Source organism: Bactrocera oleae, chromosome 6 (genome assembly GCF_042242935.1).
Source record: "Bactrocera oleae isolate idBacOlea1 chromosome 6, idBacOlea1, whole genome shotgun sequence".
Taxonomy (NCBI): domain Eukaryota; kingdom Metazoa; phylum Arthropoda; class Insecta; order Diptera; family Tephritidae; genus Bactrocera; species Bactrocera oleae.
The window spans coordinates 13,419,283-13,445,017 of record NC_091540.1 but is presented as its reverse complement, the minus strand read 5'-3'; the positions used below and the strand labels follow the sequence as shown (position 1 = coordinate 13,445,017).

The window sequence follows — 25,735 nt, the reverse complement described above, 5'->3', positions numbered from 1 at the left end:
AAATATTATGACAAATTGTAAATAAGGAGAAAATTAAGATATAGATTATGGAGTAAAGAAATTATGAGTTTTTAATACTTAAAGATTAGGAAATTCCTATTATAAATTTGGCCTTGAAAATATTAATAGCGGATATTCAATACATTCTTGTGGATTAGGGAATTCCCGTTTTTAGTATTTTTTTGAAACTATTTAGCGGGTAGGTACTTGTATTATGCATATTGTTCTACCATATTCATGGTAATTCATTGCAAGCAAAATGTGTGACCATCATCTCAACATACAAATGAAATACGCAGCATGCAGTGTTGCGCGGTGTTGCGCAGTCGAACCGCACAAATATTTACGAACATTTTGTGAAAAGGAATGCAGAAAAACTAGACTCGAGTTGCTGGACTCTTTTTGACCGTGTGAATGCCCAGAGCGACACCAAAAGAAAATTTGAAAAAGATCAGACTCTTTTGCATCCCTGTCTGAAACGGCACTAAGCAAACTGACAGCGTCGAGCGCTGCGGGGCGCGCTTGTTGGCGGTGTCGGTGTTGGCGATGTTAGACACAGGCTAGGAACACTTGCGCGTTAACACACGGTATGTGTCTCGGTGTGTATGCCTTCCACACAGTGTAGAAGAATATGCAGAAAATATCGCAACAAGCGCCGCATAACACGTTACAATGACAACAATAACAACACTATTGGTGGCACAACTACAACCCAACACTATTGTAATGCAACATGCATTACAAACAACACGCGCAGACAGACAGGCAGACAGACAGCGAGATGCCGAGTGCTAGATAAGGCGAGCGGCAGGATATTCAAGGATACGCCCAAACAAGCACATCACTACTAATGGCATGGAACCGCAAATATGTACCATATACATATTTACATATGCAACGTTAGGGGCAGCAGACAAGGCTAGGTTGCGGATCAGCGCTAACGCTAGGCGGCTACGCATTAAATATTAACAACAAACATACATAGCTGTCTAAGCAAAGTGTTTTAACTGAACAGTCGTACCGAGACGCTCAAGAACCTGGGTTGTTTATGTGTCTTGAAGCCGGTCCATCGACGTTTTCTTACAAATGGTGATCCTGTATGGCTATTTATGGAAGTCCTTTTATCAAGAGACTGATTAAGAGAGCGAAACAATATTCAATTGCATGGAAAACTTGCTTTTTACTATAAGATCTACGCAGGCAGCTCACAAAAAATTGAGTGACGAAGAATGCTTAAATTAATTTGGTCTTGATTCCCATATATACACTGAAAGTGGAAGCAGGTAGTATAAGGGGTAGTGGTATCTGATTACAATACCAAGAAAGGAGAATTTGAGAATTAGTCAAGAAAACCTCAAGCACCAAAGGTTTAACCCCTAAAATTTTCGAGTCTAATATCTGAAAACTTTTTCAATGTATTTGATATTAATTTTAGTAGACTAAAACTTGCCGATCCAAACAGTGTTAAATCGCTGAAATCACAACCCTTGGCTGGATAAAATGCGGGTCAATTCCGGTAACGTAGAACCAGCTGTTGTGGAAATTAATATTAATTTTATCGCGAACTGTGTTTTTTCTGAGTCCAAGGAGCTAATGCTTACTAATTTTATGTATGTGCTATGGTTGTCCTTAACCAATATTGCTGCGCCGATAAGCAACAACCACACATCAATATATAAGTATATGCATATATAGGTATATAGCCACATAGCAGTAATAACAGTATCAAACAGTATAATAATAAACATTACGCAATTATGTAATTTACAAAAAACCTTCTTGATTTCTTAATATTTTTTTTATAGTTTTCGAAATGTGTGTTCTGTTCTGCGCCACAAAGCAGCAGCTACAGTGGACGTGGTAAGTTGGAAATGTAATTTAACACCACAATCACGTCTGGCGGCAACGCCAAATTTGTCATATAGTTTGAGCGCGCGTTGTCGATCAGACGCTATAGACTCATTGGAAATTTTGGGTTTTCGCTTTGTCTTATTACAAATACGAGCGTCAATATAAATACATACATATCTTCGCATAAGCGCACGAAGGAAACCTACTTGCGTATATAAAACTAAAGAAATGCGAGACAACAACAAAAGTGTGGAGGTCAAACGCGAAGTCAAAATGCGTTCATAACTACCGTTGTCGACTTCGACAAATCGTATTTAATAGACACAGTGATTCCTAAACAACATCAGTTCACTTCTAACGGTCTTGGAGACCACAATTTTTTACGAAAATCCACGGGTTTGCATTAAGGAATTAAAGAACAATAATGTCAAAAATATTGTACACACTGGCCGCAGTTGGCTTATTGGCCACACTGACTTGCGCTGAACCGCCACGTTCTCGTTTGCGTTTTCCCGGACCCGTCAATAATCGTCCACTGCCATTTTTAGCTCGACAGGAATCAGTGCCATCAGTGCCAGTAGATGCAGCTCCTTATCCGCCAGCAGGTTTGAAACCAGAACCCGCCTTTGAGTTACCAGAGCCCACTTATGGCCCACCAGAACTAACTTATGGTCCACCAGAGGAAACATATGGACCACCAGACCAAACATATGGACCACCAGACCAAACATACGGACCACCCGACCAAACATACGGACCACCCGACGAGACTTATGGACCACCAGACGAGACATACGTGCCACCTGTAGAGGAACCTCTACCTGAGCCTGCACCGTCCTACGGACCACCACCATCAGGTACACCGGCTGATGAGTATGGACCACCACCACCACCCGTAGCTGATGTACCACAAAGTGCATCGATCATTGACCATCGTGCTGTCTTCCCACAAACTATCTTCACGCTGCCACGTGTTGAACGTTTAGTAGCTTTCCGTCCAAGACGTCGTCCAGCGCCAGCTAAGCTACGCCGTCCAGGCCCGCGTCCTAAGCCGGCCAAATTAACCCGTCCTCGACCACAACACCAAACACTAGCCCAAATACAGCCAGCCAAATTAGTTTTGCACATTCATCATTAAATAATGCGAAATCCCTGCTCTGATTTTCAGAGGCAGAGTAGGTGTATTATTGTTATTAAAATAAGTATTTGTTTGTACATAAATAAGCTTTCGTTGTATTCTAAGGTACTGTTAATTCGTTGTACTTTTTCTAAAAATATGCTTTACTAAATGTTATAAAGAAATCTAATCGAAATCAAATACCGTAGTTTTTACTAAGCACTTTGAAAGGTAATACAAGATCACATTATAACTTATTGTTTTACGCTCGTTTTTACTTTGCACAACAAGTGAGTAATGATACGTCAACTTAGTTTCGATTTCCACTTTTTTTCCATATATTGCATGCATTACCGAAAATTAGATTATAGTACATTCAGATCCCTTTTTAATAAATTATGTTAAGTTGAAAGTGAAGGAAATACGGGCGAAAGATACAAACATTCTAATTTTGAAGTATTTTGGAATTCTTACTCTTTAATTAAATACTTGTCTACAAATGCTTTTTTAAAATATAGTATGTCAATCAGTGTAAGAAAATATACTACACACAAAAATGTTTTGAACTACTGTATGTACAAGTATATTACCCGTCAACAGTGTATCCTTTTCCCCAATTAAAATACTCTTTTAACGGAAATGTGCACTGGTACTATTTAATTATTTTCACTGTATTAGCAGCACACCCAACCATATTTCATACACAAACAAAAACTAAATGTTAAAATTACTTTAATTTCTTCATTTATTTTGTGAATTTTAGCGCAGTTTATAAAAAATACTGTTGATATTTCCATTTTTAAGAACTGTCAAAATAACGGAAGAGTGATAGAAGAAGAGTCATAAATATAAGGACGGCATTCACGTAGAAAAGTAAGTAAGTGGTACATAAAATTTCCTAACGAATGATCCGTGTAATTTGTGCATGAAATAATATAAATCAATATGACAGTAATTCAAGTTTAAAAAAAAGGTATTTATATATTAAAACTTTTGTTATGTACAGTTTTTGGTATTAGTTTTGTTGGTTAAATATTCTTTAGTAGACTAAATAACTACATTTTATTCACAACATATGGCAACACTTAATATTTAGCTACTCCAACTTCGAGCTGTCAGTCACTTACACTAAATTTGTAAACAAATGAAAATCACCAGAATTGCGTATTTACAGTCAAAAGTTAAAAACAAAGAAATCATAACAAAGTAATATGGATATAAATCATCGACTAATAGAGGCCGTGCGACAGTGTCCTTTGCTTTACAAAAGCAATGCATCATTATCTGATCGTAGATGTGGTTGGCAACAAATCGCTCAACAAATGAAAATGCAAGGTACGTGCATATTGCACTAGATTTGGCTAAACAAAATAATTCAATATCTGTAATTTTATAGAGGCACTGTTAAAGACACGTTGGCACTTTTTACGTGAACATTACAAACGTAATGCTATCGCAGACAATCAATTAGAGTCTAATCAGTTCCCCTACAAAAAAGAAATGGAATTTCTATTGCCATATTTGCGTCCACCACCCAGGGAAGAAGAACAAAACGAAGCTGTATATATGCCAGAAGGCGTTTTAAAGCCAGAGTTCGTTATCACTGAAAAGGATTTGGAGAACGATAGCGGCAATGAGGAATATGTCTTTCTGGAAGTAGAGACGCTTGGCCCTGAATACGAAACGTCCAATGTGGTAACTGAACAAATAAGTGCAAATGATCTTAAAAAGGAACTACAACAAGAGCAAGAGCAACAGCATGAGGAATATGAAACCGAGGAACTTACACATTTTGAAATGGAAGTACATGTCAAGGAGGAAGAAATAGAAAATAAACGGACATGCGATGTTCAACAAATCGACCAAACACCCATGAAAGAAGACGCAAAGGCTACTTGCAATAGGAATGGAGCCAAGGAGGACGAAGCTGTGCGCAATCAAATCCAAGAGGCTTCAGAGGAAAAGCGTGATAAAGTAGAAGTTCGGGAAGGCGATAGCAGTAGTGACAACGTTACCAATAACAGCGATCGCTGTGAAGATGCTATTTTCGGTGAATTGGTATTTGCAATGTTAAAGAAAATGCCAGCAGAAAAAAAACGTAACGTTAAGCGTGACATTATGAATTTACTACTGACATAAATTGATTAGAGTGGATAGCAATTGCAAAAGATGACTAGAGAAATCTTTATGCATTTTAATTTTAAGTTATTTAAACAACTAAAACTATATTCATACAATAAGATAAAAACAGACTTCTAGATTTAATGTATTTAGAACAATTCATAATTTATAATCTTAAAAGATGTATGTACCATATACCATATCCGATTATTAGTCGTTTTCATATAAAAGTTTGTAAAAAATATATGTAGATAATGCTAATGCACATCTTAAAGTTTTAATTGGTACAGTTAAATATTATGTTAAATTTTCTATTCTGCTTATAGCGATAATTTCCACCAAAAAAAATTTGTATATTAAATTAAGCATCGTTTCCAAGAATTACTACATTTTAAAACTCATCTTTCGTATATTCGTATATGTATGCCTAGCCTTGTGCTATAAACCGATCTCATTAGTCTTTCTCAGCACTCGATGCATATTCAATTTGCAACAGTGTCGCCTACGGCCGAAAACGAATATAAAAGGTTTCGCACAGTTTTCGAAAACCCCAATTGCAGTGGCATGCGTCACACCTATACGCAACGACTCTGTTAACTGTTCATGCCATGAATATGACATATTTTCCAACACCATCACTGCGCTCAAGTTTTGACCCATCAGTTTGATCTGCTTTACAGCATCCTCGCTGCGCGCCAGCACAATAACAAAGGCAAAGCGCGTAAAATTTAACCAATCTTGCAACAGATGAAGACACACCTGTTTGGCCAAATCGATTATAATTAACTTACAGTTAAAGGTTATCATATCCTGTATGATAGCCTGTTTGAACTTGCTATTAAAATCTTGTCGCGCTACATCGGTAAGCTTGAAGGGCGTTAAATATTCGGGCCATTGCATATACCATGGGTACTGGCGATTTATGAAACTGTGCGCCAGCTTGCGACGCGTATCGAAAGAGTTATTAACTGCCGCGGTTTGTTGTCCCAAAGATTGAATATCTATGGCCTTGGCTCTATACAATGAGTCCTCCTCGTCCTGTGATTGGTAGGAAAACTCATCTGCTTGCATGCCACTTGGTTTAGATTTTTCCAATACAGTGGCGTTGTTGTCCTCGCTCGATTCACATAGCAATAGCTTTCCCTCGTCTTCATCGAAGCAACAACGAATCACTGTTGGTGGTTGATAATTTTTGAAGCCGCGTTCGGCGAGATATCCATGCAGCCAGATGTTGTCGAACACTGTGTCTGGATAATAGTAAGAGCACCTGTGCTTGCTATGCGTGTCGCACACATTGTCAGACAGTATTAACGGCCATATACTATCAAAAAATGACTTCCGCAAAGTCAATCGTGACATGCTAGCTTCTGTGCGCTTATCTTCTTTATACACGTAGTAGCGAAAAAACGTTTTAAATTTTTTTTTTAATGAAAAGAAAAATAAAAAATATTCAAAATGAAACAGAAATGTCGTTTTGATTTTATGAATTTGAAATTTAATATAATATTTGGCGTTCAAGCAACTTAAATAAAAGACAATCGCATAATAAGACTCGCGCATTATGGATGATGACGAACTCTTTACGAATATATGCGAGAAAGTGCGCTGTACGCTACTGTCCGCCGATATGGAGAAGTTGAACTATGTGCGTGAAATGCAGGCACGCCTTCAACATCAAAGCATTTTCACCAATGCGCTAGGCTCCGACAAGTATGTCGACGAAATGGATCAGAATTGGATTGAGCGCGTGCGTAGCTACAGCACGGAGAAGTCCATATCTGACAGCTTTGATGGTTCCGAAACGGCGGAAATGGAAGACTTAATGGAGGAGGAGGAGGGAACAGCAACTAAGTCGGAAGGTACCGAAGAGCAGGCGGGTGATGTGTGGCAAGGCTACTTTAAAGGTTTTCAAATATTAAGTGAAGCTCAGGAGGGTGCCATTGGAGACAATAAAAAATGCATTGAACTGACATGTAGCGATTTTGATGATACAATAATTAACTATTTGCGTAAGTAGACATAAGCAAGTGGATCATATTTATTTACTACAATATCATTTATTTACGATTTTTGGGTAGGACGGGGTTTTGAATGTTACCACCCTCAGTTTTGTTATATAATTTATATATCTTTCCCGCATTGATTTAGATGCCGGCATTAGCTGCTTTGCTATTGATCTCTTTTACGGTACTGTCGTTGAAAATCAGGCTTTGATTTTGCGTGTACGAGAAAGTGAACTAAAGCTCTCCAAGGAGATCGGCTTTCCGATATCATCCACAATATTCGCCAAACTTAGTCCACGCCTGCAATACACCGGCCTAATGTATCCACCAGACGTCGAGGTCGTGCTAAACAAAGGCGACGAGATCACATTGACTAGTATGCGTGAATGGTCGACGCATTGTAGCAAGAGTTGCGTTTACGTGAACGCGGCTTTTCTATTCAACGATGTGAATGTTTTCGATTTTATTTGCATCGGCCCCGAAATACAAGTGTCTGTGCACAAGAAGGACTCGCACTTGCGTTGCACCGTGGAAGTGGGTGGGAAATTGAGCTCGCGAATGCCGGTTTTATTCCCTTCACGCTGCACGAAATTCCTTGTGTCTATGGAGGAATTGGAGGATATCACTTTCTGCAAGGAGGTAGGCATAAATATCATCGTCTCGTACATTGGTGGCACAGAGGAATACTTCGAAAATGTAAAATATGCATTGAAGACGTTGAGTTGTGATAATATGCGTATATATGCCCGTATTGTGCTCAATGAAGTAAAAGGTTGCGACAACGACATGGATTGGATGGCCGAAAGCTATGATGGGTTCATCATTGAACTGAGTCCTTCTGACAAGCATCCAGAGAAAGATATACTACATCTCTGTCCGGCCGGTGAGGCGTTTATCAAACGCGCATATCAGCTACAGAAAGTGATCGTATTGGCACCTTCTTTGATCGCCAGCAAACGACTGATCGTCGATCCAGCGCACTATCATCACATATTTCACTATCCCGATAAATATATTTTGCCTTGTGATCACTCCAATAGTGCTTTCTACTTCTTTTATCTGCACGATTCAATTTCGGAATTGCTGATCGAAGAGGCTCTCAGTAAGCTGCCATATTGCGATCGTTCGCTTACCGGCAGCGACACGCTGGCGCGTTCGGTCGCCTGTGCCTCGTATGAGATGAACGCACCCTTGATATTTGTGTGCTCGTTAACCGGTCGTATGGCGGCGAAGATTTCACATTTCCGCCCAAAAGCACTAATTATTTTCATAACACGCATGAAGTCCGCTGAGACTTTTATTTCGATGCATCACAACGTCAGATTTCTTTACTATAATGGTATAACGGATGAAAATTATTACAGTTCGTTGTACAAACATCTGCTCTTCGGTTTGCTATACGCCGAATCGCAACGATTGGTCAAACACGACGACAATGTAATGTTCGTGTATCGGGAGACCGCCAGCATTCGTTTGCCGAACAAGTATGTGACATATAAATTCCACGCGCGCCATTTCCCACAGCATTTGGATAAGATTCTTTTTAGCAAGTTCCCAGACGGCTTCTTTAAACATCAACCCAGACAAGACGGTAAAGATAGCAAAGCAGCACCAGTTGAATCTGTATCAAGTACGAGCACGGATATCTTAGTTAAAAAGATTAATTAATTGACATATTCTGAAATTGACTGTAAATTCTAAAGGCCTATTGGATCATCCTATAGATATGCAACGAAATTAAACGTATACATACATATATACTTTTATAAAAAAAAATAAATATTTATAACATATAAATATACATATGTATATAAATCAAAAAAAAAATTTTGTGTATATTTATAAAAAAATATTTAATAAAAAAAATTTTATGTAAAAAAAGAATATTTCCATATAAAAAAAAGTATTTATATACATATATAATTTTTTACATTATAAAAAAAAAATATTTATATACATATATAATTTTTTATATTATAAAAAAAAAATATTTATATACATATATAATTTTTTATATTATAAAAAAAAAATATTTATATACATATATAATTTTTTATATTATAAAAAAAAATATTTATATGAAAAAAAATTATATACATACATATATTTATGTACATAAAAATATATTTATTTCAAAAAACAAAAAAAAAATATAAAAAATGAAAACCAATTATATAAAAAATAATATTTACATATATAAATACAAACATATTTATATATACATACATATACACACATATATAAAAAGAAATATTTATAAAAAACAAAAAAAAATATTTATATAGAAAAACAAATATTTATATATAAGAAAAATATTTATATATAAGAAAAATATTTATAAAAGAAAAATATTATGTATAAAAAAAAATTTATATACATATAGAAAAAAAAAAATATTTATATATGAAAAAAAACTATATATAAAAAAAAGCATATTTATAAAAAAAAAAAGTATTTATATAAAAAAAAAGTATTTATATAAAAAAAAAGTATTTATATAAAAAAATAAGTATTTATATAAAAAAAAGTATTTATATAAAAAAAAAAGTTTAATGTACATATGTATGTAGATCTCATAAATGAATTTATTCGCTGTGTAGACATTTTTGGTAACAGATCTCTTTTATTAATACTACATCTTAATCTTCTTCTACTTCGTCTGGATATAAACCATATTTTCGGCTTTTATTTTTCATCAGTGGAATGTTAGTATGCATTTAACATTAATTATACAACTTTCACAATTATTGGTCTACTCTATTCACTTTTACGGTAACAATATATAGTTTGGGGAATCTTTTTTCGTTGAGAATTGTTGAGGTTAGCTGTTTAAAAATAATACCGACTTTAAAATATTTCAGCAAACTTTTTACAGACAACTAATACAAGGATTAATAATCATGATCTTAGAAATAATAATAATAGTAATCAAACGATAATTATAAAGCTTAAATTGAGTCGAATTTTTTTAGCAGGCTCAAAAAAGTTTCTGAGAATTTTTTCAACTTAATAATTGTACGCACCTTTCGAGCATACATAATTTTGAAATCGCATTTGTCGTTTATAAGAAATTTGTGAAATGCGTCTATTAACTCAATAGGTCACTTTGAACAGTACGCTTATTCTTTACACTTTTAAACGCCGACATTTTGGATAACTTATGCGTAGGTTATACAATGTTCATTCATTCAAATTTCAACTACAAAGCTTAATGCTTAATGCAATTGCTACTAAAACAAGTTTTGGTGAGTTTTCTGCACAACTGGCGTGCATACGTAAGAATCAAGGAGGTGGTGTTATGGAGCGCATTACGACTTATTTAGAGGCACGGCGGTGATATGCTCATAGGCAGCCTGCAGAAACACAAAACAATATAACTAAATTCACAGCAAGTGAAAAAAGCAGAATTACAACCTTGAGTGTCGTGTAGCAATAGCCGGCAATGCCGTTCATTTCAAATTGAAAATTAGTGCCACCGGTCAAGTCATCCAACAACGCTAACTCGGCACCGAGATGAGGTACGGCCGCGCGCAGCACCAGAAAAAGCGTGAGTGGCATCATGCCGTCGGCGGCTAATATCACAGAGTTCACTAAAATATGGAAAATTGGTAGAATGTGAATACACCGTTATAATGTACGCTCTTATAGAAACTTACGGCTAGCAATAGCCTTGTGTGCGTCGGTTATTTGTTGTATGCAACGCTCTATCACAGTTAACATCGCTTTAGGACTATATTTTTCTTTGAGTTGCTTCAACGTTTGTATGGCCTCGGCGTAACAGGCATGACGCACGATCGGTAAAAATGAGCTGCAGTTATGAAAGGCGGTTATGATTATAAAAATAAGTGGAACGCAATTACGCTACCTTTCGAGTGCTAGACATGCGGCTAGATCTTCGTCTGTCAGCTTGTCCGCATAAATAAGGTTCTGTCTGTACATTTCGTCCTTAACACTGCACTTGTTAGCGTAGAGCACGAACAGTGTCGAATAAATGCCCTCACTTAGTACGATGGGATACAGCAATGTGATGTGCGAAACTACTTCGCGTGTGCTTTCGATAACGCAATAGTCATCGGGCAACGCCGGAAACATTTTCTGCACAAATCTATAAACACGTTTCGAGATCGATTCCCATTCTAGCATTGCTTGCTTTGCCAGTATGGGTGTTGGCTTCATTTTCCAGCAGCCGTATGAGTTGTAAAAGCAGTTGGATATGCGTTGATTCAACATATACAATGGATGATAGCGATCTTTGAACGCTTGTTGCAGGTAATCTTTGACGGCGGCCACATCTTGTTCTGTCAGCGAAGTGATACCGAAGCTGGGCACGATTTCCAGATCAGTTTGGGAAGTGAAGCTGTGAAAAATTATTAAAAAAAAAAAAATTATTAAAAAAAAAACTTATTAAAAAAAAATTATTAAAAAAAAAAATATTAAAAAAAAAATTGTTAAAAAAAAATTATTAAAAAAAAAAATAATTAAAAAAAAAAATAATTAAAAAAAAAAATAATTAAAAAAAAAATGATTAAAAATAAAAATTATTAAAAAAAATAAAAAAAAATTAAAATAAAAAATTTTTTAAATAATAATTTAAAATAAATAATAAAAAAAAACATCTATATTAAGTGATCAATATTTTTTTATGATAATTTGTTACCTATTATTATTAAAACTTTCGCCAATATTCAGTATACTATCGAAAGAAGAGCGTAAACTCGGCGTGTTGGCATCGCCCAGCCAATGATTGATCTGCGCGTTAAGCAAACCGCTTATGGAGTTATTATCCTCGCTGTTGTAGTGTGTAAAGCTTGTTGTACCCCAGACGTTATCGAAATCGTTTACGTCGCCGTCGTAAAGCATTTCCTGTGAATGGGAACGTCGCGAATCCGTAAGACTGCTGCTCAGATCCAGTATGCTCGATTTAGCTGTTGTGAGCAAACTATTTGTGGACTTTAGACTAAGTTTATCGAAGCTGTTGGAAAAGCCGAGTGATATGTTTTTGGCAAAGTAACTACGAGTCGACTGATAAGCGCTGTCTTGCTGCTCTAATGTGCGCTCACGCTCTCGCAGTGAGTACATGTAAACCGCAATACGATTCCATAGCGCTTTTGTCAAACTCACGCTATCGTCGGATTTCTGATTCCCGTTAACGATACCACTGCCGAACACTTCTTCTTCAAAATTTTCAAAGAGCGAACGCCATTTACGATTATTATCTACAACAAGAGCACCAATAGCACTGGAAAAGAAAAATTAATTAATTTTGTTTGGCAAAATTCGCATAGCAATGCCATTATTAATACTTTGGATATTTGGGAAAATGCTTATTCATAGCCATAGCTCCTGATATAATGCGCACTTCTTGCCATGTACCACCTAATTGGCCGCTCAACACATTGCCTAACATTTGGCGACACGCAAACTCATCGCTCTCGTTTAGGCCTGAATCCTATATACATGAATTGTTTTTGTAATAAAATAGTAGAAAGACGAGTTTGATTTTTACAGACCACAATATTTGCTGCACCCGTGGGCATGTAATAAACACCCTTTCCAATTGGGCCCTGCAATGACAATTCGCCCTCATAGTAGTAATCCTTCTCCAGCACAGCTATACCCGGACCAGCTAGTTCGTCGTTGGCAAAGAGACCCTCGAAGTAGTCGCCGTTCATCGTAATGCAGATGCCAGCACCGATCCGCTTATTGTCCGCAAACATGCCCATGTACTTGTCACCCGTTAACATGTCGTCCAAAATGCCATAACCGCATTTGGCATTCGCCTGAAATTCGCCAACATATGTGCAATTATTGCTGCGCTGCATGCCATGCCCGTGAAATAGACCATCCCGAAAGTGACCCTCGTAAACCTCATTATCTTTCAGCTCGTAGGTGCCGTGACCGTGGAATTTGCCAGCCTTGAAATGACCTTCGTACAGACCCACCGAAGGTATTACCATTTTTCCATAACCTAGAAAATCGATATGTCAAATGCATTTGCCACAGTTAGCTAACAAACTAAAGCTGTTAAGTTTACCTTCTATTTCGCCATTTCTAATTTGTCCGAAGTATACACGTCCGTCCGAATACTCGAGGTAGCAGCTGCCATTCAGCACACCATTGCGCCAACGACCATAAGCGTGCACCCCGGCATATTTGGCATGGTTGCGACTAAACAGGTGAGCAGTAGTGCGCACGCTCGACAACTTGGCATCCGCCGGTCGTCCTAAAACGATCTTCACTGCCGACTCAATTTGATCGTACCAAAGTTTCTTATCGTGGTTCGTTCGTGCCAGCAGTGTGAATGTGCGCTCCGGTGTTGTTATTCGTAAAGCGGTGTCATTTTCCATCTTCACCCACAGCGTCACCAAGGGATATGTGTGCAACTGTCCACTAACCTGACAAAAGCAATCGGAGAATAAGATAAAAGTGTTGCTGGACATGCTCATGGTGGTTTGAGCCAATTTCAATGGCACCGTCGTTGAGGTAAGTATGACGCGTCGTTGCTTACGACGAAAATGTCGTATTTTCGTGTTGCGCTCATTGCGCTGCCAAAACTCTAAGGTGTTCTCCGCCAGCTCTAAGTCAATGCGCTGTTGTCGTGAGTACGCGTCCCAAGCGAAAAGATGCTCTGTGTATTCGGGACGCGTTTTTACGAGTTGTTCGAGAAATTGCACATAATGGGGGAATACTTGAAATGGCTGCTGACAGATGCGCAGCAAGTCGATGTTATGCTCGCGCTGTCCCGGCATTAACGGTACACTCGACAAATGGCTATACAGTTTGGAGGCCTCTGCGAAAGCATCGACCGAGTAAAGGTCGCAATAAGCTTTTGTGTACTGTGTAAAAAGTTCAATGCACTCGCGGTAATTCTGCACAAATACCAATTCTGTGGGGTTTGTAAAGTCGGAACGGTAAAATTCTTCGAAGGATTTCAACGTACAAGCTATCAGGTACAAGAGTTTGTGATAAAACTGGCATATGTATTGCAACTGCATCAACACGAAAGCTGTACTCTTCTGCTGGAAAAGCTCAATCATTTGTATGCCATGACGGTACACCAACAGCATTTTTAATTGCTGTTGAAGTCCAGTGTAGTAGGCGTGGAACTGGCGTTGAAATTTACGTCGGTTCTGCAAAGTATAATTCGCGCAGGCGAGCACCAAAGGAATGGTTTTCCGATTGATGGCGTCACGCATATTCAAAGTGAGCAAGTGTTGTTCAAAGCTTGATAGCTGCTGCTCCTTTAATTGTACTTCTCCGCGAGCATTCAATAGAACAGTTTGAAAATCGCCGCAGCAAGCATTGAGTATGTTGCGCTGCGTAACTTCCAGTTCCACTTTGTCTAATTTCAGCTCGGTAGGCGAACTTATATCAGCTAGTTCTTTTTGGTTATTTAGTTGCAGCTGCGTGTTCAGACCCCAGTGAAATAATCTGCCATCTAGTGTGCGAGCTACACTGTGTTCTCTACCAGCAGCCACACTGCATACTCCCAACGCTTCCAGTTTTTGCAGATAATTTACTGTATTGCGTTTAATGTGATCGCCAGTGCCGAGAAGACCACCATTCGCAGCACCAAATGTGCAAACTTGTGTGTGCAGCAGCGAGTAGCCTTGTTTAAGAATTTCTTTAAGATTGTAGTCAATGTCATCTTGTTGTGTTTGGCTAGATTTCGTGCTGCTATAAGAGCGCACCGATGAGTTCGAGTTTAATTCAACTTTTTTATCTACATTATCGTCTCCACAATTGACAGAATTTTCCATTTCTAGCTGTTTACCAAAGCCAACACGTGCAGATGAAGGAGAATGAGTTGATGTTGCTGGGCATACAAAATAATTGTTAGTTTTGTAAAACTTATAAGAATTTGAGTTTACTTACAAGCAAAATTAGTTTGTCGTCCATTGCTTAATAGTTTCAGCGGATCGCCTTCTGTAGGGTAAGCTCGTTGAAGTAATAAAACAAAAAACTCATCACCAGCTACGAGATCCAGTATATATTTACTTTCTTCGATGAGGCGTATATGCTTAGGCTGCACTTCTGCGTGAAATATATCACCACAACTGCCCATTACATATAATTCTCCAGAGCGTGTGACAAAGACTACACCTCGAGACGAACAGCAAACACGTTCAATAAAAATTCCCTCCTCGGAAAGCTCGAGTGGATCAAATGATAGCGATCGCCAAGAATTTTTGCACAAATTTGTGGTCTGCTTTATAGTTTGCATCAGCACTTCACCGTTCTCCGTTACAACAAACAGTTGGCATAGTTGCCGACAATAGGCTATATCCACTATACATTTGCGGTGCAATTCTAAATGCAGGGTGTTGGGGGAATGCGTCGAATTCTTAGCAATGTAAAGTGAGCCATCAGCTGTGAGTATCAGTAGTAACTCGTATTGATCAACAGCACAGAGACGTGTGGCAGGTTCACGTTTCAAAGGTGGCACTGAATTCCATTGCAACTGTTGTGCCACACCCTCGCGGTATATAATAAATGCCTCCTCCGTATTTTCCTCTGCCATTATAAAACTGCAAAAAGTCACACATAATTACGCAATTTAAATACAGATCTGATATGCCAATATGATATACTCTACTCACCTTGAGATTTGTGAATTTCGAGACTTTTATTTTATCTTATCTTTTTAGCTATATCCTTACTTTCGCTCACATTAGCAACTTAACATATTTTATTTACAATTTTGTTTTACATATGTCTGTATTTTTTTATTTGTATTTTAAAGAATCTAGGAATACACCATTAATTGCAGTGATCTCCGAATAATTGTATCTCGATTTGTTTTCACATGAAAATTAAGAAACCTATACAAAGAGAAATCAATTAACTGCGATTCAAAACAAACCCATTGACGGCGATGACGTATAATAGCACAGCTGATTGTGTGCATCGTTACCTACTCGTTTAAAAGTTATTTATTTATGCATTTATTCTGGTAAATTCAAAGTGATTCCTCAATAAAATACACCACCGCCGTTTCAAACAGCTAATAATTATTATTTCAGATTTTTGTATATATTTATATGATACATTAACTCATTATCTATGTTTCCATACCCAATACCGACAAACCGAAAAGCTAGTCCCGAATGACATGAGCGGTATCCCGAATTGTAAGTGACGTACTATCAGCTGATAGAATGAGATAAAATGTATACGTCAAAAGAAATAAACTGAAAACAGTGAAAGCAAAACAGAAATTGGCTGGGTGAAAAACAAAAATAAATATATTAAATATTACCTTGTAGCGTTACAATTGTGTTGATTTAGATTTATTCGTTTGCATAAGTTTCGAAGATGTAAAAACAAAGGTCCAAAATATTCCATTTTACGCTTGTAGGAGTTTGATAAAATATCAATTGAAAACAAGACGTGATGTCAGCGGCCCATAAATAAACCAGACACGACAAGTAAGTAATTTGATGGTTGTGGGAGCTTGGAAATGTAGTGGTTAAACATTAGATTCATATACAGATGATTGTACGATAATGTCGTCGGACAATGGATTTTATGGCATGTGTTTAAAAGTGAACGCATATCTCTTAGAACTTTCACACTTCGTCACTGCAAGGAGAATAAATCTCTCCCCTGCCAAATTCACGGCCATCCGATTTACAAATTACGGAGTACAGACTGGATCCCAACATTTCCGTCGTTGATGGTAAAATTCGGACGATAAATAATCCTAAAATTTTAGGCGTTACATTCGACAGTCTGCACTCCTTCACTACGCACGCAACCGCGATTGTTACAAAAGTACAGATCCAAAACAAGATCCTCTAGTCGCTAGCCGGCAACATTTGGTGCAAGAACAAAGAGACGTTGTTGGCAACGTATACATATAAATATTTCCAGTTCGTCGACATATTAGAGGAATGTTCTTCTGAAGTCTCCCATCGAGTATATTCATAGTGAGGACACCATGCTCCCTGTAAAGGAGTATAACACACTTCTCTCCAAGCAGTTTCTGCTCGTTGTGTTTTCGCCGAAACCATCCCTACAGTAACCTGCTTGAAGCGGAGTCCTCTGCTAGGAACATCAAGAGAACATTTCTCCAACATGTCGACGAACTTAAATTTCGGTCGCGACCAATTTCCCACAGACATTGAACGCCACTCATAGTGGAGCTAAAAACACCTTCATTGTCTCCCTCAAGTTCAAGCACCACCGATCTTTGCATTCCCAATGAAACCAACTCACTTAACTCCCCACCCCCTAAGGTTCTACGAACCCGAATTTTTATTTGGCCAAGGGCTGTCAACTCGGCAGCATTCTTCACAATTATTTCAGGAATGTTTTTGCCGCTACAACAACACTTAACTTATTGCTTTCCTCCAAACAGGGTCTGCATAATCGTTATAACAACAACAGTCAGTCATTTGCATAGAAGTATTCATGGTAACTTTAGAATTTATATTCTAAGAAGTGAGAAATAGCACAGCAAAATTCATGATGAGTGGGATTCAAACTGAAAACGTAAATTTAAATTGGGAATATGAAGTTATAGATGAGACAAAAATTCCTTTAGCAGAAAACATGGAGATTGCTGCACTTCAGCACAACACTTCAGATGGGTCGGAAATATCTGCTGTAGGTGGGACGAGAAATTCCGGTTTAGCATATGACTCCGGGAATTACTCTGCCAGTTCAAACAACAGCGAAATGTCGTGCCCATTTCAGATGGAGCTAAATAATCATTGTCAGCATATACATAATTTGCTGAAGGAGCGAGATCAAGCGCTGTTCAGTGCTATGCAAGATGTTCGAAAGCTACGCAGCGAACTTGAGCGGCTAAATAAATCGGAAGATTGGTATAAAAAGGAGTTGCGGGCACAAAAAAATACGCGGTTGGAGGCGCTTGAACGAATATATGCGCAAGAACGTAAATATATGCAAGAGAATCAACGTTTACAACGCGAATGTGTGCGTCTGTATGAAAAATGCGGCGATTTGGAAAAGGAGCTGCAAGCGAAACGAGATAAAGCTATGCAAAAATTAGTGGAAGATGAGCAGCTGACAACTGTGAGCGATAAAACTGATGAGCTGTTAAACAAATTTGAACTGGAACAACAACGTTCATTAGTTAATGACCAGGAAAAACTAATCAGTGTTCTACGTAAGCAAAAACATGTTTTGCTTGAGGACTTGAGAAGATTGAATGCGGAAAAAGATGCAAAAGTATTGGATCTGCAGGAAACACTTGCTGGTGTCGAAGTTGAAAATACTCATATGACAGCACAGTGTAAACGTTTGTTAACCGAAAGGCAAATATTAGAAGGCACGCTAAAAACGAAAGATGAAGCGTTAAATGCAGAAATCGCTGAGAAGCTAAAAATGACAAATTTGATTGAGGAGCTAAAAGAGCAGAGCAAAACACAGCAGGAATTGCTAGCGCACAAAGAAATCGAAATGCAAGAGCTGCAGCGGCATTTCAATGAGAATATACAAAATGAAAGAAATATGGATGAAGTGCATCGATTGAGTATCGCTTATCATGACGAAATCAATGCTAAAACCTCTGAGATATCGTCACTAAAAAAATCTGTATATGCGCTTCAGATAGAATTAAATACTTTGACCGATTTGCAATTGCAGAATGAGGCGCAGTCCCGACACATAGATCAACTCAACTTCTCACTAGAAACACAAAAATGTGAGCTAAAAAATTTAAAGCAAACGGACGAAGAAAAGACACAGCAAATATCTGAGTTACAGCAGAATTTGGAAAAAATTCGCACGCAGCATGACATTACGCTTGAGCAAATGAGTGCTGAACAATCTAGTTTAAAGAGTGTCAAGCGGGAATTGATTGCTCTGCATGAGCAATATGCTAGCATGTGTGCGCTTTGTGAAAAAACGCGTTTCGAATTGGAAATTCTCGAAATCGAAAACGGAAAGCTGAGATTCCAATCGGACGGTGGCAAACATGAAATCGACGCGCTGAGGACAAAATTGAAAGAATACCTTAAACACACAGAGGATTTGGGCATGAGAATAAATGAGCTTGAAGCAAAATTGCACAGTGCAACCGTGCGAAATGAGGAATTAGAAGCGAAATTGGTGCAGTTCGTGAAAAGTAACGGAGCACAGGACCATTTCAGTAACGAAAATGAGCAAATAATCATTGTACAGGCAAATAAAGCGCTGAGCGATCGATTAAGCGAGGATAATAATAGTTTTAAAACCTGCGAAGGCAGCCAAACTGATTTAGGAAGCATAAATGATAATGAGCATGATGATAGTGGGTTTTTGGAAGCTAACAACGATAGCCTAAACGAATGTGTGGACAAAGCAAAAGCTAAGCCTGATATACAGTGTACAAGGGATTCAGATTGTGCCACTATCACAGCTGTAAATGAGACCCTTATGCAACAATTGAGTCGGCAAAGTGAAATTTTAAAAGAGAGACAAATATTAATCGTTGCTTTGGAGGAGCTTATTTGTAATGGCACGGCAGCACTAGATAACGGTAATATTGTAAATAAAGTACAGCTAGTGTAAATATAACTAATAATTTCTAAACGCTTTTAGGTCCTTCCATCACAACTAGTGTTGAAGACAATCGGCCGTTTGGTGAATTATCGGAGCGACAACAACAACTGATGGAATATTTGAATTCTCAAAGTCTGTTGATTGAGGAGAAACGAAAACTTTTGGAAGCGTTTGAATCTCTAGTCAATGAAAAACCCGGTCCACATGAAAAATCACACGACATTCAAAATATTTCAAATATTAGAAAAATCATCGATGAAAGCAGAAAACTAAAAATTGTAAATACGAAAGAAGCCGATGTATCAATGAACACAAACATAAAAGACAACATTGAAAGAGATACAGCTTATAGCAAAGAGTTAGAGTATTTGCAAAAGCAATTACTGGAAAATGACGAAAGGCATTTAAAAGACAGTAGCGAACAAGCGCGACTACACAACGTTCAAATGAGAAACTGCGAAGAAACCATTCATCGTCTTCAAACAGAGAATGAACGGCTAATAAACGACATGCAAAGCTTGTTGGAAGCAAAATTTCAAATTGAAAATGCGCTTGAAAAGCAGACACAATTGATTGTTCAACTGAAAAGTAAGTTGTCCATAGTTGAAGTAAATGAAAACACAACCGAAGCTAGCAACACACCGGAACTATTACCACACGAAAGAGATGAACTTCTGCGTTTGCGTGCCAATGTTGAGGAGCTTGAAAAGCGTTTGGAGGCAGCTATGCAGCATGACGAAGCCCGACGCAACGAAAGAGTACGTCTCATACAACAGCTGATAGAGCAGCAAAATAGCAAAGTGAAGCAGCTAACGGAATCTCAAGAAGACTGGGAAGAGCTGCTTACTTCGCTACAAGCTGCACAAAAATTAGAGGATAATGCGAGAGCAGAGTTGCAGATGAAAAACGACGAGCTGGAGGAGCTGAATGCGCTATTCGCCGAGCAGAATGTAGAGTTGAGGCAACTCCAAGAAATTACTTTGCTTGCGAAAAGCAATGAAAAACAAAACGAAAATGCACAACTGCAATTAACATACCAAAAGGAGTTCGAAACAATGCAAGCTAGTCTCAGCGCTCAATTGGCCGACAGCGAAGCAAAGCAGCGCCAAATTGAGGAATTACAAGGCAAAAATGAGCGTCTTGAACGTCATCTCAATGAAGATTACGCCGAAGAAATGGCAAAAAATCAGCGACAGTTGCGAGCTTTGCAAATAAAAATGGAAGATCTAAAAACAGAACGAAATCATTATGCTGCACGTCTGACGGAAATGGAGACAGAATTGCAACAATTGAAGAAGAGTAAACGCGATGGACTGGTGTTGCCACCAGAATTTGTAGTACTTCCTAAAAACACAATACACACTTGCACCGATGAAGCAACATCCTCCTCAACCGATGCAAATGGAAACTCCAGCGCCAGCGAATCAGATAGCAACGAACGCATGCGTATACTCACCAAAGTACTCGAAGCGGAGTATAAGCGAAAAATGAAGCGCTACGACTTGCACATACACACGCTCTTGGCCAATATCAAAAAGTTAAAGAAGGCTCTGCGTGCGACCGAGCAGCGGGCCGCACAATTGACACTCGAACAGTGTAAGACGTTGGAAGAGCTGCGCGAACTGCGTTTGACGCGTAGGCAGCTGGAGGAGATGCGTTTGAAATGCGAGCATAACCAAATCACAATTAAAGTATGTTGTTGTATTGGTTTATTGTTAAAATTCGAAAATAATTGTTTGCATTTACAGGCGCTCGAACAGGCTCTAGAAATGGAGCGCAAAAAATTCGAGGCTTCCGACTTGGGCAAGGCAGCGAACATTGAACGCGACTCGGCTGCGGAGGAAGTGCGAACGGATGAGCCGGCGCATGAGGTAGCCAATTTAATAGATGATTATAAAAAGGTATTTTACACAGTTATTTTACACCATCGAAATTGTATGAAATATAAAATCGACTGAAATTTTGCAGTTAATTCAACAATCGGCGTTAGCTACACGCCGACCGAAGACCAGCACCATACTGGATCTCATTCAACGTAGCAATCAATGTGTGCCAAATTTACATAAACTGGACGCCACAGTCGACGGCTTGCGCAGCGACTTGGAACACTTTATTAGCGCGCATACAAGGAATATGCGTCAAACTTCAAGTGCTAACAAGTTGGATGGGCCCTCGCTGTTGGATGAGCTGCGTGCTGCAACTGAAAGTTACTAAATTTTTAGTAAATCTTTATTATTAGTGGTTTAAACTGTGAACGCGTCGTGACAGAATCACTCCTTTATATCCTACTTTTGCTTTCTGTGCATAAAATGCAAACAAACATTGCCAAATTAAGTTCAACTATTTCTATATTTACTTATTTAATAGTATTTTTATAAGCTGTTTTCAGTTCTTGTATGTATATTTATTTGTTGATTTCGTTTTATATTTATTCATAAAGTACTTTTCTTTATTTACACCTAAAGACATTTTTCTGCATACTCGAGTTATTCTTGCAAAAAAATGTATATCCAGTTAATTGCCAAACGACCAAATAATCGATGTTGACTCTAATAAAAATTGCCTAAATCTGATCTTTTGCAAATTGGTTTTTTATGTGTTTATTTTTTATTTATTTATTTTTTATTAATTTTTTATTAATTTTTTTATTATTTATTATTGAGTTATTTATTTTTTTATTATTTATTATTGAGTTATTTATTTTTTTATTATTTATTATTGGGTTATTTATTTTTTTATTATTTATTATTGAGTTATTTATTTTTTTATTATTTATTATTGAGTTATTTATTTTTTTATTATTTATTATTGAGTTATTTATTTTTTTATTATTTATTATTGAGTTATTTATTTTTTTATTATTTATTATTGAGTTATTTATTTTTTTTATTATTTATTATTGAGTTATTTATTTTTTTATTATTTATTATTGAGTTATTTATTTTTTTATTATTTATTATTGAGTTATTTATTTTTTTATTATTTATTATTGGGCTATTTATTTTTTTATTATTTATTATTGAGTTATTTATTTTTTTTATTTATATAATTTTTTTTATTTATTTTTATTTATTTATATTTATTTATTTTTTTTTATTTATTTATTTATTTTTATTTATTTATTTATTTTTATTTATTTATTTATTTTTATTTATTTATTTATTTTTTTTTTTATTTATTTATTTTTTTTATTTATTTAATTATTTAATTTTTTTGTTTATTTTTTTTTTATTTATTTATTTTTTTTTATTTATTTATTTATTTTATTTTTATTTATTTATTTTTTTTATTTATTTATTTATTTAATTTTTTTGTTTATTTTTTTTTATTTATTAAATTTTTTTGTTTATTTTTTTTATTTATTTTTTTTTATATATATTTTTTTTTTTATTTATTTTTTTTTTATTTATGTATATTTTATTTATTATTTATTTTATTTTATTTATTTCTTTGTTTTATATATTCATTTTTTTATTCTATTTATTTATTTTTATTTATTTCTTTTTTAATTAATTAAATTTTATTTATTTGTTCATTATTTAATTATTATTCTTTTGTTTATTTATTTATTTTTATTTATTATGTTTATTTAGTTATTTATTTTTTTTATTATATATATTTCTTTTTATTTACTTTTTTCATTTAGTTATTTTATTTAGTTATTTATATTTTTATTTATTTAATTTTTATTTATTTAGTTTTTTTATTAATATTTTTATATATATTATTTATATATTTTTTTATATACATAATATTTATAAATTTTTTTATATATATAAAATTTATATATTTTTTTATATATATAATATTTATATATTTTTTTATATATATAATATTTATATATTTTTATATATATATATATTTTTTAGTTATTTTTATTAATGTTTTTTTTATATGTTTTTTATTTTTTTTTTTAATATAATATTTTTTTTTTATATATTATTTATTTTTTTTTATATTTTATTTATTTTTTATATTATATTTATTTTTTATATTTTATTTATTTTTTCTTTATTAATTAAAAAAATTATTTAATTAAAAAAATTTTTTTTTTGTTTTCTGTTTATGTTTTTCTTTTTATATACATATGTATATATTTATTATTTTTTTGTTTACTTTTATGAGAGATGAGTAGAAAGATAAGCACAAATATTGGAGAAGCGTAGAACTCTCACCACTCAGTAAAGCTTTTCGGGCTGATAATTTTGTAAATCACTTTTTAAAAATCATATTGATGATAGCACCCACTCATTTTAGTCTATAGAATCAGTTTGGTAACTGAATTTGAGGAGTTAGGAAGCCTTACGGTTGCTCTCATATTTTTTAATCTTTGTGTCCTGGCGATAATAATATCAATCTCGTAATCAACCGCGTCAAGTTGATAAGGATTTGTAATGTTGCGTTTCCTTCAAACACTTTGCACCATTTTGGTTGCATTACACTACCTCACTGAGGCCAAATATGTGCCCGGCATTTCCTATATAGATGACGTGCAACTCTCATATGAAAATGGTAAGCCATCATTGCTTGACATGAACTTTATAACGTTTATATAATTCACAGGCACTTGGCAATGTGATCGCATAACTTGTAAACATCGTATTCATGGCTGCAAGATTTCGATTCGTAACAATCCGGACGACAAAAATGAGTTGATTCGCTCGAGCGCCTGCTATACGAAAGATGGTACCGCTACACGGCAGCTGAGCCAAGTACAACGCATGGTAAAACCAAAAACTGTCAATATCGATATAGACTCATATGTTGGCGCGCTGTCGTTATATACGACAGGCTACAGTTTGAGCTGGCAGGAGGTGAAGGGCACCGTAGCCGCTGAGGATTGGGCTAAAACGCAGAAGATCGTCAGAGATGATATGAAAGCTGTCGATGAGTCTAATAGCTCTTTGAAGACTCGCTGATACCAGAAGCTGGCAATTTGCCATGGCAACAACAACAATTTCATCAAGATATGTTATATAATAATGACGCCTGTAATTTATTTTCGACCCAGACTACCAACTCAATCTAGATAAAATAAAAAATATACGAGTTTATAAATATGTATACATATATAGTTTTAAATAAAAAAATATATATACCTAAGTACATAAATATATATCTATTTTGTTTTTGCCGATATAATTTTTTCTTAATCGCTTTTAACCACTTCAATTTGTTTACAAATTAAAAATTGTAGGCTCTCAGTTGTGTTTGAAGATATACTCTGTAGATACTCGTATACTTGTATATATATATTATATATACAACTCTTATCTAATTTATTGACACCTGAAATCAGTGACAGCCCAATCGTCGGTATCTGAAATTCTTTAGACAAGTCTTAACGCGCCCTGCACCTCTTCCATTCTCTTTATTTCAGATATTGATAAAAAAAGTGACTCATTCTTTAAAATTATGTCTTTTTTTCTCTTCTGGCACATCAGAGCACTTCATATACTAAGCTATTCCTATTTAACTAAGATGGTTGTGTTCTGAGAAAATGATATGATAACCGCTGGTCCAAAGCTTATAACTGCCTGTTATATAATTGCCGAACTTTACAGGTACAAGATTATGTGGTTTGATTGTTTGTCACAAAGCTTCCCATAGCTGTAAGATCATGACGCAAAGTGACCCTGTTTAGGCGTACCAATTGAATTTTACCAATATTTGCTATGATCGGAATGATATTATCAAGCTTATGTTGACGCATCCGAAAGCTATGGTGAGACCACAATTATTTAAATTATTAGGTTAGGTTAGGTTAGTCTGGTAGGCTACTGAACCACGCATAGACCAGTTTTGAGCTTTTGCGATATCAAATGGAGTTCAGTGACGAAGTCCATGAGTAGTAGTCATTCTTTAGGATGCCTGCGCTTGACGCGGATTTCACTAAACTCTGTGTCCTCACTGTTGATACTTCATCCAGTGACTCATACCGTGCGGCCCCCAAATGCTTAAAGCGTAGCCCTGTCAATGCGCGATAAGTGCAAAAGAGATAATCCATTGTTTTCCTGGTGCCTTGCGCTTGACATTTTCTGCAGGCGTGTGCCGCCACCAAACAGCGATCAGTGAGTATTCCGATCATGATCCTACAGCTCCTTCTATCGAGTGCAAGTAGGAATTTTGTATA

The 25,735-nt window shown here is 36.1% G+C and overlaps 7 protein-coding genes across 7 annotated transcripts; 5 read left to right on the top strand and 2 right to left on the bottom strand.

Moving 5' to 3' along the window:
* Positions 1–2,018: 2,018 nt before the first annotated feature.
* Positions 2,019–3,169, top strand: LOC106622997 (uncharacterized). The gene has a single exon (XM_014242344.3). It carries the CDS (start codon positions 2,276–2,278, stop codon positions 2,987–2,989), a length of 714 nt encoding a protein of 237 aa, XP_014097819.1. The 5' UTR covers positions 2,019–2,275; the 3' UTR covers positions 2,990–3,169.
* A 916-nt stretch (positions 3,170–4,085) lies between these two features.
* On the top strand, positions 4,086–5,354 carry LOC106623003 (probable inactive protein kinase DDB_G0270444). Its single transcript, XM_014242351.3, has 2 exons — positions 4,086–4,303; positions 4,365–5,354. The coding sequence occupies exons 1-2, from the start codon at positions 4,180–4,182 to the stop codon at positions 5,105–5,107; spliced, it is 867 nt and encodes a 288-aa protein (XP_014097826.1). The 5' UTR covers positions 4,086–4,179; the 3' UTR covers positions 5,108–5,354.
* On the bottom strand, positions 5,201–6,545 carry LOC106623002 (uncharacterized). Its single transcript, XM_014242350.3, has one exon. The coding sequence runs from the start codon at positions 6,446–6,448 to the stop codon at positions 5,528–5,530; it is 921 nt and encodes a 306-aa protein (XP_014097825.3). The 5' UTR covers positions 6,449–6,545; the 3' UTR covers positions 5,201–5,527.
* Positions 6,546–6,556: 11 nt separating this feature from the next.
* Positions 6,557–8,899, top strand: LOC106623001 (pyruvate kinase). The gene is made up of 2 exons (XM_014242349.3): positions 6,557–7,098; positions 7,238–8,899. Exons 1-2 carry the CDS (start codon positions 6,651–6,653, stop codon positions 8,758–8,760), a joined length of 1,971 nt encoding a protein of 656 aa, XP_014097824.1. The 5' UTR covers positions 6,557–6,650; the 3' UTR covers positions 8,761–8,899.
* A 741-nt stretch (positions 8,900–9,640) lies between these two features.
* On the bottom strand, positions 9,641–15,932 carry Als2 (Amyotrophic lateral sclerosis 2). Its single transcript, XM_014242346.3, has 10 exons — positions 15,693–15,932; positions 14,968–15,620; positions 13,127–14,908; positions 12,603–13,060; positions 12,396–12,541; positions 11,750–12,331; positions 10,958–11,449; positions 10,749–10,900; positions 10,507–10,682; positions 9,641–10,445 (listed from the first exon to the last, which is right to left on the bottom strand). Exons 2-10 carry the CDS (start codon positions 15,611–15,613, stop codon positions 10,401–10,403), a joined length of 4,479 nt encoding a protein of 1,492 aa, XP_014097821.2. The 5' UTR covers positions 15,614–15,620; positions 15,693–15,932; the 3' UTR covers positions 9,641–10,400.
* A 336-nt stretch (positions 15,933–16,268) lies between these two features.
* On the top strand, positions 16,269–22,186 carry LOC106623000 (putative leucine-rich repeat-containing protein DDB_G0290503). The gene is made up of 5 exons (XM_014242348.3): positions 16,269–16,520; positions 17,453–19,579; positions 19,642–21,293; positions 21,351–21,503; positions 21,571–22,186. Exons 2-5 carry the CDS (start codon positions 17,560–17,562, stop codon positions 21,814–21,816), a joined length of 4,071 nt encoding a protein of 1,356 aa, XP_014097823.3. The 5' UTR covers positions 16,269–16,520; positions 17,453–17,559; the 3' UTR covers positions 21,817–22,186.
* Positions 22,187–23,856: 1,670 nt separating this feature from the next.
* Positions 23,857–24,672, top strand: LOC106622995 (uncharacterized). Its single transcript, XM_014242343.3, has 2 exons — positions 23,857–24,114; positions 24,166–24,672. The coding sequence occupies exons 1-2, from the start codon at positions 23,997–23,999 to the stop codon at positions 24,519–24,521; spliced, it is 474 nt and encodes a 157-aa protein (XP_014097818.2). The 5' UTR covers positions 23,857–23,996; the 3' UTR covers positions 24,522–24,672.
* Positions 24,673–25,735: the final 1,063 nt, after the last annotated feature.

Bases quoted from the DNA above. Each gene is read 5' to 3' on its own strand.
- LOC106622997 (XM_014242344.3), top strand. From the start codon at position 2,276: ATGTCAAAAATATTGTACACACTGGCCGCAGTTGGCTTATTGGCCACA.
- LOC106623003 (XM_014242351.3), top strand. From the start codon at position 4,180: ATGGATATAAATCATCGACTAATAGAGGCCGTGCGACAGTGTCCTTTG. The intron at 4,304-4,364 runs GTACGTGCATAT...GTAATTTTATAG, and splicing joins TCAACAAATGAAAATGCAAG to AGGCACTGTTAAAGACACGT.
- LOC106623002 (XM_014242350.3), bottom strand. From the start codon at position 6,448: ATGTCACGATTGACTTTGCGGAAGTCATTTTTTGATAGTATATGGCCG.
- LOC106623001 (XM_014242349.3), top strand. From the start codon at position 6,651: ATGGATGATGACGAACTCTTTACGAATATATGCGAGAAAGTGCGCTGT. The intron at 7,099-7,237 runs GTAAGTAGACAT...GCATTGATTTAG, and splicing joins TACAATAATTAACTATTTGC to ATGCCGGCATTAGCTGCTTT.
- Als2 (XM_014242346.3), bottom strand. From the start codon at position 15,613: ATGGCAGAGGAAAATACGGAGGAGGCATTTATTATATACCGCGAGGGT. The intron at 12,542-12,602 runs GTCTGTAAAAAT...TCATGTATATAG, and splicing joins CGGGTGCAGCAAATATTGTG to GATTCAGGCCTAAACGAGAG. The intron at 11,450-11,749 runs GTAACAAATTAT...AATTTTTCACAG, and splicing joins GAAAGTTTTAATAATAATAG to CTTCACTTCCCAAACTGATC.
- LOC106623000 (XM_014242348.3), top strand. From the start codon at position 17,560: ATGATGAGTGGGATTCAAACTGAAAACGTAAATTTAAATTGGGAATAT. The intron at 19,580-19,641 runs GTAATATTGTAA...AAACGCTTTTAG, and splicing joins CACGGCAGCACTAGATAACG to GTCCTTCCATCACAACTAGT. The intron at 21,504-21,570 runs GTATTTTACACA...GAAATTTTGCAG, and splicing joins TAATAGATGATTATAAAAAG to TTAATTCAACAATCGGCGTT.
- LOC106622995 (XM_014242343.3), top strand. From the start codon at position 23,997: ATGTTGCGTTTCCTTCAAACACTTTGCACCATTTTGGTTGCATTACAC. The intron at 24,115-24,165 runs GTAAGCCATCAT...TATAATTCACAG, and splicing joins GCAACTCTCATATGAAAATG to GCACTTGGCAATGTGATCGC.